At 51.5% G+C, this 13,279-nt stretch overlaps 1 protein-coding gene across 3 annotated transcripts in view; it reads left to right on the top strand.

Annotated features, from left to right (window-relative positions):
• CHCHD6 (coiled-coil-helix-coiled-coil-helix domain containing 6) overlaps nucleotides 1–12,967 on the top strand; it is a 95,741-nt gene extending 82,774 nt beyond the window's left edge. For all 3 annotated transcript variants that reach the window (XM_026052495.1, XM_026052494.1, XM_026052496.1), the window contains one exon: nucleotides 12,832–12,967. In XM_026052495.1, the coding sequence (XP_025908280.1) occupies nucleotides 12,832–12,855 (24 nt within the window). In that variant the 3' untranslated portion in view covers nucleotides 12,856–12,967. The remainder of the gene's footprint in view (nucleotides 1–12,831) is intronic.
• Nucleotides 12,968–13,279: the final 312 nt, after the last annotated feature.

Here is a 13,279-nt window from a genome sequence, read left to right as displayed (position 1 = left end):
GCCTGCGCACACGGCTGCCAGGCTCTCCTCGGTGAGTGACCACGCTTAAACAAGCCTGAAGAATGGATTACTCTGGATAAGCTGGGTTTTGTCTCTGCTGTAGCTGCTTGAAATTTAATTCCAAGAGGACTGAACTGAGTTAAACTTTTCTCCGGGTCTGGGCTTGTTAGAACTGCTGGGTTGTAACTGGCTGGGCTCTGAAATCAAAGATATGGGTAATGGAAGTCCTGCTATGGAGAGGAGAACAGTGGACAAAGGAAGCCACAACTTTGCAAGAGCTGCAAGAAAGGGCACTAGAACGAGCTGCTTTGGGGTCCTTTAGCACTGCAGGTTTCTGTGCAGCTTCACCTCGGGGAGAAGGGAGTCAGCATCGGCCTGGAGCTCTCCTGGGAAGGCAGTTCTGCAGCATCTTCCATTTCCTGAACTGTGTGAAATGTTTCAGTTTTTTTCCTTGATGCCACTTACATCTATTGCTATTAGATTTATGGAAGTTTTATTAGAGTAAATACTACAGTAAATATGATTGCAAATCTATTACTTCTAGGTTTATTCTAGTTGATTAAAGAGAACAGCTCATTCCCTTATTTATGATCAACCATTTGGCAATGTGTGTAGCACTTTTCTCGCTGAATTACTCGGGGCTTCTCAGCATGACTTTTTTTTTTTTTAAGTTTCAGTTCTGCTAGACTAAACTTGTCCATCCTATTTCCATAAATAATGGAAAACAGCACTAAATTTGTTAGAAAACGATAGCGTAAGTGAACCTATTGGAGAAGCTTCTTTCCCACAGTGCCTGGGCTGTAAAGATCTGACCCTCTGAGAGCTACAAGCCTATGAACCTCAGTTTAACCCTTGCATATAAAAATGGCTTTAAGCACAATTTCTGAATGTTTATTATTGATGAGGGATGAAGGAACAGTCCTATATGCAGAGCTTGCTGCGTAGAAACTGCTTGTGCCATGGGAGACCGCTTCCGTGGGCTGTGCTCTCCGGAGCGTGTCTGCAGTGCCAGGCAGGCACAAGCAGCGCTCCTGGAGATGCTTTTCCACTTGGTGGGTTAGGCCGAAGGGCGAAGGGCTCCTGGCCAGCGTTGTGCTCATTACTACACATGGGGATGCTCTGGGGATGCTCTGCAGCACCTTCCCCACCAGAGGAACCTCTAAGCACCTGCCCCTGTAAAAGCCTGTAAAATACCATGGGTCTGATGGAAGCAAGTGTTGGTCTGAGGTTTTTTTTTGCCCTCCCTCTCCTTCCTCCCCACCCTCTTTTCTTTTTTCTAGCCATACGATAAGCGGGTACATAGGGACTTCTTGTGTTCAGGAGATTTCCTCAGAAACTTGCAGCAAGTGGGAGGGAAGGGTAACAAAGTCCGGTCTGTTCCTCTTGCTCAATCTGCCCATTTACGAGCTCAGCCCGCCGGGGATGTTGTCACTGTTCTTTGCGGCAAGAGCAGAGCTGAGGTTTTGAAAGACTTTTGGAGAAGCTACACAAATCCGTGTGAATAGCCAGAAACGTCAGAATTCGCATGGTTTCCATGGCTGCTGGCCGTGGCGCAGCTCGGATGCTTCGGCTGTGTTCCGTGGCGCGGCTCGGGATGCAGCATTCCCGCCTGCCAGCCCTGAGCACCCGCGGTGCTGCCCGGGCCTCCACAGCCGTCGCTGCCCGTGGGAAAGAGCGGGTCCTGTGTGTGCTGCACAAATGGTGGATTGGGGATTGTAAGGATTGTAAGACATATTGCATGTTATAAAACCAGAATTCCAGGGAGGGTAAAACTGAGGAAAGAAACCGGGGGTTGACCTCACGCTTTCTGAGATGGCGAAATGCTGCTTTGGTGGGGCTGTCACAGAAACTCCTTTTTGTGTTACTGCTCGGGCAGAAGTGCCGCTTTCAGCTCTCCAGGTATCCGCGCAGCAGATAAAAGTCTGTGCAGAGTGGATGTGAACCCATTCCTGATAGTCCTGCCTTCGCATCCCCCCGTTTTCCATCTTTGTGTCTCCTGGCCGGTGGCAGTGCTCACCGTTGTTCCCAAGTGCCCCCCGCTCATCGTGACACCGATCTCACTGGCGTGAGAGACCAGCAGCATTTCTGTGTTCCCAGTTCCCAGTTAATCTCTGCCCCTCGGAGAGGCTTGAGCTGTTGATGGCATGTTCGTAATTTAACAACTGAGACACAAACAGGCTGTAGAGATTGCAGTAACTTAGCCCAGATGCAGAATCCCCCATCCCTATTTGCATCTGTTCAAATGAGCGTTGCTATAAAGGCTTGACTTATTTATTTATTTTTCTCGTGTGTTTTAGCGCCGATGAAACAGCATCAAGAACCGCTGCTCACTGAAGCTCTGTTGATCCCAGCAGGCTCCGCACCTGGCTAAGCAGTTGTAGTCGTGTTCGCCGCTCGAAAGGCAAGAGCTACCCGCTCATAGCAGCGTGTGCCTCTGCCTTGCAGTCCTTGCGTGCCCTTGAACAGTTGTTTAACTTGTTTTTATCCGCCAGGCTCTGCCTGGGCAGATATTACTTCTGTGGTTTGGAGTGCTGAGATTGAACGGATGTCGAGGAAATGCTGCGGATGAGGGATGTCACTGAAAAGCAAGGTGTTTGTAGCAGCTTTGCAGACAGCTGATGGGAGTTCAGATTCACCTGCCTGTCTTGCTTCAGAGCCGTGTGGACACTTGGGCTGCGGGGAATTTGGAAGGCAGTGCCCTAATAATAATAATAATAATAGCAGTGTCCTAACGCAGGCAGGTGTCATGTCCCCGCCTCAGCTCTCTGCTCCCAGCCCTTGCAGGGCTGCTGATAGATCCCGTTATGCTGCTTTTGTTCCTCTTAATATGTCTTTGGCCTGTGAAGGGTCTAACAGCATCTGTTTCTCTGAGTGCTGCAGGCTTTCTGGGCACCTCATTACTCTTTTTTTTGGAAGAAAACATTGCAATCCTATTACTCTATCCACAGAGAACGGGAGCTCATCTCTCTAAACCAACTCGGTTATCCCTAAAGCTGGAGCTCAGCGAGTGGGTTGCAGTTTCTCTCTCCAGGTGCACGAGGCTGTGAAATCATGCACCTCTTTTTTAAATTAATATAGTTTTTTAAGGTGGCTCAAGCCTCAGTTTCCTCAAGCTGAAGATCCCTCTCTCCTTGGCTCACAGGAGGAGTGGGACAGGCTGGCTGCTGAGCCGGGACGGGCAGTTGTAGTTGGAAAGGGAGGAGCATTCAGGAAAGCTGGAAGCTGCATCCCGATTACTCAACATGCAGCGACTCGACCCATGCTCATTCCTCCACGGCCTCGCCCCTGCTGACTTCAGCTGTCACTGAAGAAAGTGCCTGACTTTGTATTTTAAGATCCCTTTTTTTAATTCTTTTTTTTTTTTTTCTGCCTTATGCTGATATTCAGGGGAGACTTGGATGTGGTTTTCTGCAAAATACCAAGATCTCTTCCCAGAGCACGGACAATATAGGTGTGTTCCATGTATGCGGGCTGCTGGGATTAGAAATTCTTACTCAGAAACATTGGCTGAAAGACAGACATTCCTCCTGCCACCGAGATACCGGCAGCGCTCAGCGTTGCCAAGTCTTGAAGTATTTGGCATGTTTTCTGTTGCCCTACTTTTGTGGAGTTGTTTCTGAAGTTTTACAAGTACGTGAAAGCCTTAGTTATGGGTTTTCTTTTAATAATGATTTTTGAAAAAAAAAAATCTAGCTCTTCTGTCTAGTGATAGGAACAAAGATTATGACTCAGGTGTTTGAAAGAAGGCAGCTGGAGTGACCCCAGTGCACTTCTAAACAATTGACAAGTCACTTTGTGGGTTTGGGGGAGTTTCTGCCCCGTGTCCTGGGCTCTCAGCAGGCGAGGAGCGGGCAGCACTGCTCACTTCCTTGTGCGAGACCATCTACAGCTGCATGAGGGTCTGCACATCTGCAGCATCCCCTGCAAGCAGTAACCAAGCACCGAAGCAGCCGTCTGCCAGAGTTGCAAGAGGGCTCCGCTTTCACATCTTTTGCGTTCCCATTTACGCATTTTTTTAAACTGGTTCCACTTTTTAAACTTTCTTTGCCAATGCCGAGGCTCGAGGTGTCCCTGGCATTGAACAGAAGCTTTGTTGCAAGCCCATGGCTTGAGGAGCTGAAGCTCCAGCGTTTTCCTCACTCCCGCATTCAGCACCCGGCTTCCCTGTGGCCGGCGGCCCCCTTGGCGCAGGGCAGACCCGCGGGCTTGCCGGGGGACCCCGCTCTGCACAGAGCCCTCGACAGGACCCTCTGCTGCCGTGTCCCGTGTCCCACGTGGAGGCAGCGCCGGCCTCGCAGCCCGCGCGTCGCTCCCGCGGCGGCTGGCGGCTTTGCAAAGCCAGCGCCGGGCGCGTGCGCTCGCGCTCCCGCCACGCGGACGTCTCCAATAAAGCCAGGCAGCGGCGGGGCTGTTTGTGCAGCCGCTGGCGAGCGCGCCGAGCCTTTGTGCGGGCCCTGAAAGCCCCGGCGCTCCATTCTCTGCACACTGAATGGCAGCTGCGGGGAATAATAACACAAGATTAAAAAAGGCAACATTATAGGGGCATTTACAACCCACTGAGAGAGTGAAATCTCAGCAAGGCCGAGCTGTGTCTCGAGCGAGCCCGCGTTTTTGCTGCTTGATAAGGAAATGATGGGCAGCTCTGGAGAGCTGGCCACCGCGGCGTGGATGAAAGGGGAGCGCGTTGGCTCTGGTCTGATGCTGTCCAAGCAGAGGGGGACAAATGGAAGAGCTCTTGGGCAAGCCGGTGCCCTGCGCGTGGCCGTGCTGCCACGTGTGGCCGTGTTTGCGTCCCGGCGCGTCCCGCTCCAAAGCCTTTGGACAGAGCCTTGGTGGCTCTGCAGATCCATCCCCACTGGGCAAGCGGGAGGCAGGTAGTTGGGAGAGGCGGCAGCAGCCTGAGCAACAAAAGTCTTTCTGGGAACTCAAATCTTTCTGCATGTAGGTCTCAGGCCTGAGTCACACCATGCAGACAGATACCTTGCACAGCTAGATGCGTTGATACCCTGTCTCTCCCTTGCTACGTGTCTTTCTTTTGCAATTTCATTGTTTTCATAAGACTCTACAAGTGGGGGAAAAAATAGAAGTTTTGAAATGGACAGTTCCTAATCTTAATGTTCACGCCACTAATTTACTTTGGATTTTAACAACCCTTTTAACATCAAACATGACTTTTAAAGCTCTTCCCATGCATGTAGCTCTTGCCTAAGGCACTTGGAAGGCTCTCGCTTCCCTGCGTGCCCCCATGGGGGCTGTACCCCATAAACTGGGGCGGGCTGTTGGGGTACAGCTGTTGCTCAGGGGCAGTGTCCCTCCGGGAGGAGCCCATGCTGCAGTTGGACCCACGTTGGACCCAGAGCAGCTCTTGTCATGTAGTCTATTTGGAGCTACGAGCATCGGCTCAGGTTGGGCACTGGAAGCTCCTGTGCTCTGGCGCAGACCGTGGGCATCAGCCTTGGCTTTGGGCTTGCTTTGTTTGCCCACGTTGCAGGTAAGAAGTAAGATTGATGGGAATGTTGGGGAGGAGTCTAAGGAGGTGTTGAGTGACACTGGGAATGAGCAGTCTGGGAGAGGGAGAAGACTGTAGCCAAGGCTACAGGCGGTGCCTTTTGCAGAACCCGTGCAGGGTTCCCAGCTTGTCACACCTCCCTTTCCTCTCTCCGCGCCTGGGGCTACCGTTTTAGGATGAGTTGGTTCCAAATCAACAACACTTTTCTAGCAGATAAATGGGCACCTAAGCAGCCATGCTGGTATCTGTTGGGAACAGACATTCTGCTCAGGGAGGGAAATTACGAGAGAGGACCAGCATCATTTGTCACATCCAAAACAAAACCAAAAAAAAACCCAAACAGCTTCCACTTAAGTGGTGTCAGTAAGACAAACAAATGGCACATTTATAAAATATTGCTTGCTTTTCTGCTCTCATGTATTTTTAAAAGCTGCAGGTAAATGTTCCTCCTTGGGTCCTGTTCGTAAAAGATGCATTTAGAGAGAGAGAGAAGCAGATCTCTCTCCTGACACAAGAGCAGAACCAAGTCAAAGGGACTGATTCTGCTCTTAGGCATTTTAACTTCAGCTTTGGAATTTGCATGATTGAAGTTGTTTCCCAAAGAAAAATATTCTTAATTTACCTATAGGCTCTTCACTGTGATCCCTGCAAAAGCAGGTAGTGGTCGTATCCTGCACTTACCTGTAAATAGAGATGTGAATTTGCAGACTGCCCCTGCTCTATCATTGCTGGATTTTACCTTTTCTCCAGAAGAAAAGGAGAGCAACGTGCGCACCTGGGAGGGCGAGATGAATATGGCCGGCACGCAAATAACATGACTGGCTGCCGAATAGCAGCAACCTAATGAAAATGTGAACTGTCCAACAAGTAAAGCCAGTTGAGCTCCGTAGTAGTTCAGAGGACAGCAGGGTTGCTTTCACTCTTTATTTTTAATTTCTTTCGTTTGTTTTCCTTCCCCACCTGCTCTGATGACACTGCTTCACACGACACCGTGCCTTGGTCCCAGACCCTTGCAGAGCCACCAGCACCAGAGGTGTAGCATGTCAAGGGCACATGAAGCTTTAATGTGCTGTGGAATTAGAAACGTTCTAGAAGTTGCTGTTCACAACTTATTTTTCTGGGTTGACCTTGGGAGATTTTCTCGACGGATCTCTAAATTTTTGTCCTGCTGCCTTCATCTAGTTTGCTTTTGTGTGTGTGTATGTTAGTGACATGCAGTGAAGTGTAATTTGACTGACGAGTGATGCTTGTAAGAAGGATGCTGCTAGTAATCCCTGCACCGAATCCCACGTTCCAGGAGTAATTGAAGTCACAAGCGTCGGTCTGGAGGATGCACAGGAGCCCCTGCGCTTCCACTGCTTTTAACAACAGGATTTGCTCTTTTGTTTTTGGACTGGAGCAGATTTAGGCAGCAGTCTGGCGCTCGGAATTCACTCACCTGGGCAGCAGTGCTCATCAGTCACTGCTGTTACAGGATCCTTTTTCCGTTCCTTCTCCGTGCTAGTTTTCCTCGGTAGTCTGCAGGGATCACTTGCCAGCTCGATTCAAATTCCTGCACTCTCCTGGCTTCTGCTTTTATAACATCTTGCATCGCGTCCTTTCCGTTTCTATAATCCATTTAATCCAAAACACTGGGAGGTTATTGCAGGTTTTTGTTGTTTCTTCCTTGTGACAGGAGATAACAGGTCATTTACACAACCTGATCCAAAATCTTCTGCCTTCAGAGATGCCCCCACCCTTAAATTCCCCACTCCTCATCCTCAGGTAGCAGTAGGAGACATAAGAGCAGGCAGCAGCCTCCTCCATGTGCAGACACTCTTGCATTTAGCTTTGCTCTGTGCTTGCCTTGGCTCTTGAGCAGTTACAACCTCTGCAGCTACCGAAGCTGATGTCCCCCAGAAGCTGATGTCCCCCAGCATCACGTTACTGTCACCTGCCCCTCCTCGAAGCCTTTGGTTTAGGGTTTGAAAGCGTGAATTTCTGTTGCATCAGTCAGCAGTTTTCCATTCTCTTTGGCTCTGGATAGGGTAATTCACAGTTGGGTGAAGTTCGTTTTAATCCTTACAGAATTGGAGCTGAGTTTGTACAAGTTGTTGTTCTGCTTTCGAAACATCGTGTCCCTCCTGAGTCCCCTTATCCCGCCCGGAGCCTGATGCAGGGGTTTGCACAACACAAGGGGTGCTTCCAGTTGGGATAGGGAGCCTCCTGCACCATCTGCCTTTCCTTTCTAACCCTGTTCCTTTGCATGCCTCGGAAAGGTGCGGGGTTGTCGCTGCTGTTTGCAGTTTATGCTTTCTGATGTGTAGAGATAGCGGGAGATAATTATCTTCCCCTGAGCTAAAATCATTATGTTGGCTGTAAAGAGAGGGTCACAGTCCTAATGGGAAGTGATTTTACAGCAGTCTTGACCACGTCTAGTGGAGCCATTTCAAACCACTTAAAACTCAGCCGGTCCTTCACGGCACTTGTGCTCTGTGCTCTATACATGGTGAGAGGCAACGGGACCAGTTTTCCGAGGGAGAAGGGAAATCTGGGATAAACTGCAGTGCTGGCTTTGAACAAGTGCTGTGCGGTGCCCTGGGGCAAGGCAGATGGTGCCCGGGCTCTGGTATCGTTCTTGATCCCGGTCTGGAAAGGGTCCCTTCCCGAGGAAGGAAGGCGACAGTGGGGGAACCTGCCCCCGTGGGCTTCATGGGCTGCACGAGCTGCCCCGTGGCCCCAGGCTGGCTCCTGCTGACACCACGGGAAGGCTCCGCTCTGCCAAACAGGTGGCCCTGCAGATAGTGCCGCAGTCCCCAGATCAAAGCCAGAGAGCTGGCGGATGCCCCAGTGTTTCCTTTGGAAATTCGGGTTTCAAACGTGTGCTGAGTGACAGGGAGGATTTGGTCAGGGATTGTTTAAGGGGTTGTCAGAGGGTTTTAGAGGTTGTTTTTGTTGTTGCTCTGCAGGGGTACCCACGGAGCAGGGCTCCACGCCTGCCTTCTGTCCTTTGAGTCCTCCGTGATTTTGCTAGGGAGCAAAAGTTGTTTAAATATGAGACGGTGCCGAGGAAACGGAGCGGTGATGCAGAAGGGGCAGGAAGGGTTATTTTCTCTGCTTCCCCTCCTTTACCCGTCCTGCCTCTCCTCCCAAACACGTGTGGAATCTGCATGGCAGGGACCAGCACCATCAGCCTGGCCTGGTGGCTTCCCTTAATGGCAGGGGCAAGATTAAATGCAATTAACATTGATTGAACAGCAAAACGTCCACAGTGTGAATGCTGATTAATTAGCAGGCATCCTTTCAGCAGCGACCCTTTGCAGAGCAGGGCTTGCCCCCCTGGTCCTGCACCTTCCTGGGGCACATCCAGAGAGATGGGGAGACGGGGCCCCCAGCCGGAGGGGCTGGGACAGGTAGGAATTAGTCCGGCTGGGAACTTGCTTCATATCCCGGTCGTGCAGAGCCAGGGGGTATCGAGGCAAAGCAAAGCCCGCGGTGCGTCAGCCCCGAGCGGCGAGGGAGGAAGCTCTGTTGCCTCCTCTTCATCCCACGTCTTGTGGGGCGTGTGGGGCAGGCCCCATCTGGGGAAGCAGCCAAGAAGTCACCGGGTGAACCCTCTGCTTTGCGAAGCCACTAACACCAGTCCGCAAAAGAGGGAAAACAAAACTCTCTTCATAGCGTTTGGAATTAATGTTTTTCTTTGCTGCCGCCAGGCATGCTCCTGCCCCTTCTTATTCCGAACCCAAGGACAGCAACTCTTGGACTCCTGAAGGATGAGAGAGACGGAGAGGCTTTTCAGTGCAATAACTATATGGCACAGAAGTGCTGTGATCCATTAGTCAGCACAGCTGCTCCACAAAATAGCCAATACCCTGGATGTAACAGAACAAATTGCACATAACCAAAAAATACCTACAGCATACATCAAACCAAAGTGACTTAAATGTCCCTTGCAGTGGTCTGGAGTGCTAATAAGCCCACAACAAATACCTTAGCCAGGAGCAAGGCCTTGGACACCCATCTTAGGGCTGGGCAGGAGGTTTTGCCTTTTGTTGGTGCCTCTTTCCAGACCAACAGAGGTGAGAAGTTGTGCAGTTGCGTTGCTGAAGTCTGCGGCGTGCGAGCAGGTAGCGTGTGTGGTGGTGAGGAAAATAAAAGGAGAAAGAGCCATGATAAAACCCAGTTCTGTGCACAAGGCGGGAGCTATGGGCATTAATTTCTGCTTTGTCACTGACACTCTGGATCCAACAAGTTGTTCATCACAGGGAGCTGCTTTTGGACTCCCTTGTAGCTGCACAGTACCTGTGTGCTCGGGTGCCTGAAGGGACGATTAGAGCCTTGTGCTGAGGGGCACGTGCTGGGTTGGCCTCTGTGGGGCTAAACACTCTTCGAACAAACACGTCTTGCTTGGCAAGCAGCATCTGCGGCAAGGGAAGTTCTGCAGGGCCTGGGTTTTCAAGGGGAAGATGCCTGCATGGGCTGTGAGCAGGAGGAGAGGAGGCTGCGGGCTCCAGGGTGGCCCCGAGCCCCTGTGGGCAGACACAGGCTGACAGGGGATGCACAGGGTGGGGAGGAGCACTGGAAACCTTGTGGAGAGACGGGCGGCCCCGGGGCTGACACCAAACCTTGGTTCTGCCATCGGGGAGAAGGGCTGTTTTGGATGGAGAGGAGCTGGATTGGAGCTCCTGGAACCTGCTCTTTATAGATACCACTGTCCTTATATTGGTAGGGGCAATATAGGGGCTCTGTCCTGCCTGGGCAAGGACAAGGGCACTGTCCCCTCAGGGCTGCCCGAGCGCTTGTGCTGGGACAGCAGCCAGGACAGCAGCTCGCACCAGCTGGGGGCCAGGAGCTTTGTGATGGGTCACCAGACTTTGGGTTGAACTTCAGCTCAGTCAGTGGGGAAGGGCTCGATGTGGCAAGCTGGGCTTGTTGCATGTCTGTCTTGTTGGATGCATCCACAACCATCAGAGCACGTTGTAGAGTTTCCTTTCCTGGCTGGTTCTGCTCAGGGTATCGCAGCAGCCTGAGAGAGCCCTGCAGGGAGGACTCCAGATTGGAAAGGAACCAAGAGGTAACTTCAGCTCTGTCTGCATGACTGCGGTGCATTTGTGCAAGGAGTTGGCTTAGCGAAGAATCGCTTTAGTCCCAGCAATGCAGGCCCCTTGCACACTGTTACCCACCGTGTGAGGCCTGAGGCAGATGCCGCTGTGCTTGTAGGTAGATGGCCACGGGTTTATTAGCTGGTGGCCTGAAAAGATGAAAACAATCCATGTGTGTTTGAATGAGCCTGTCCATGTAGGTGTGACAAGGGACCTGCAGAGCTGCCCCGCGCGGCGCCGCCGCTTCGGCAAGCGGTGCGAGAGCTGGATGGACGCGTGAGCAGAAGGGGCTGCCGCGGCTGCAAGGTCGTCCCTCTGCAGTTAGTTGTGTGCAGAGTGCTTTGGGTCCCGAGAACGCCAGCCCTGTAACTATAAACTCCACGTGCACCACGTGCCCTTCGCAAAGCGGGAAGGGGAAATAAATATTTGAGTCGCTCAGGGCAGCACAGGTTGGTCTTGGGTGAAATTGTATCAGACCGATTCAGAGCAATCTGCGCTGGCTGATGCTCTCGCCGCTCGCATCCTTGGGGCATTAAAGCTGCCCTGGTGTGAGCTGCGCGGCAGGAAATGGGTGTCCGGCCCGTCTGGCAGCCCCTCGGCTTCCAAAGGGCAAAGTCTAGTTGTCCTTAGGTTAGTAGTTTTAGGACAAAGTGGGATGGAGGCCGGGTTTTCACACAGGGATGTTCGTGAGCCCTCAGCTTGGTGCCTCCCCGGTGTGCACAGCTTAGGCTGGAGAGAACTGATCCAAGTTAAGCACCGCCTGCTGGGTTTTCTTTCCCCTGAAAGAAGTTTAAAATGTATTTTTTTGAAAATAAAATTGTGTAGCTATGTTTTTTTTTTTTTTTAATTACCATAAAAAAATACAACCTCTTGCATCAGGGTTAATCACTGAGTGGCCCCATCAATGTCTTTGTCACAAAATGTAGGATTCCTTGACACTTAACTGAAGTGTTACAGTGTGAATGCAGCAAATTATTGTGAAATTGATTGCGAGCTGTTGCTGCTTCCCTCATTACAATTTATGTGAGTGCTATTGGAGACTTCAGAATATATTGCTCTGTGCAAAACTTCTGAGCCACTAATGATGAGAAAAATTACCTCGGAAATTAGAGCTGGTCGGGCAGCATCGATGGTTCATTTGTTGGGTTTCTGGATAAGCTTTGTGTAAATGATTTGGCAAGCAATTTTCTCTCTCTCCTCAAATGCTCTGGGCGGTTGTTGTTGGCGATGGGGCTCTCCTTGGGGAGGCCTGGTCAGGTAGGTGTGACGTGTTTGGTGGCGTTTGGTGGCGTTTGATGGTGTTTTGTGGTGCATTTGAGCTGCTCTGCAAAGGAAACCTAAATGACACCCCTCGTTTTCCCATAGACATTGCCAGGTTTGGCAGTGTCATCGTTTTGTGAGGTCCCCATTCTGAGTCACTTACAAGGAGCAGCTTCCCTCCCATGGAAAACCAGTGTACGAGGAGCAGGAGTGACTCAAACCCAGCGCTAGTCAGCTGGGTGATGCCAGCACGCGCGGCCTCCAGTGTGGCCCTGCTCCTGCAGCTGGTCCAGCAAGGTGCCCTGCACGCTGCTCAGTGCAGAGCAGGGGGAGGACGCAGCGCCTTGGCCGGGTGCCCCGCGCAGTCCTGCCGGCAGCGGGTCCTGCCGCGATGGAGAGCAGGACCCCGGCTTGTGCGGGAGGCGCCGGAGCCGGGAAGGGACCTGGCGCCGGGGGCGGCTGCGCTCCCCTCTGCGCTCGTGGCACCGCTGGACTGAGTGCTCTGGTTTGGTAAGAGCAAGAAGGTAAAACCAGGAGGAGGCCCTGGTGGGCTCTGCAGCTGCCATCCTAAAACATCTCAATCCTCCTGGTTTTTCTCGCTCCTTTTCTTTAGAAGTCCAAAGTATTTTTATTAGATCTCTATTTCTTGTGGTAGTTTGTAAATCACTTAAAATGCCTTCCCTTTCTCCCCCACCCACCGTCCCTCAACAGAGCACGTGGGCAGGGGTTGAGCTGGAGCTTCTCGGAAACAGTCCTACTGCTGATATTGTGATACGTTCCCTTCTTCAAGATACTCGAGAGCGCAGGGATTGCAGTGTTTTGCAGCCGGCCATACCTGGTGGTGCTTTCTGAGGATTGTCCTGCAATTTTTGAGCCATGCCAGTGCTGCTCCTGTTTCTTCACTTCTCGAAGAGCCAGTCTAATGTCTGCAGCTGAGTATCTAACTTGCTGTCTTTTGCCTTGTCTCCTTTTTTTCTCCAGGAGCTATTAGTTAATTCTGGGTAAAGAGCAGCAGCCATCCAAGAGCACAAAACAGGGACCACAGATGCCCTCGGAAGCCCCAGCATCCTTCTGGATAGACGCTGACCAAACTGGTGCCTTCTGCCCATAGCGGTCCAAGACGACGACGTGGTTCCTCTTCTGGTTGCCTGCATGTATCGGCCTCGGTGGATGTTTCTGGAGTTGGGAGGAGGGTCCTGAGGGAGGGGGACACGACTGCTTCCTCTTCCTATTGTGTTACAATATAAAGAATTCTTTTGGCCACAAGTGCTGCTGGCACAGCTTGTAGTTTGGAGGCTCTCCTAACGCAGGCCTGGTTCACCATGTACTGGCTTTGGTTTCACCCGTCCCCATTTGAGTTTCCAGAGCTTTTGTCTGTGTCCTTGCGCTTCAGAGACAGGAGCCTGAAGTACTGGGAAACATCCCTGAC

The sequence above is a fragment of the Nothoprocta perdicaria genome, unplaced genomic scaffold, assembly GCF_003342845.1.
Source record: "Nothoprocta perdicaria isolate Ctin4 unplaced genomic scaffold, notPer1 scaffold_9, whole genome shotgun sequence".
Taxonomy (NCBI): domain Eukaryota; kingdom Metazoa; phylum Chordata; class Aves; order Tinamiformes; family Tinamidae; genus Nothoprocta; species Nothoprocta perdicaria.
Note: the sequence above shows the minus strand (reverse complement) of the source record. Positions and strands in the feature narration are given on the sequence as shown.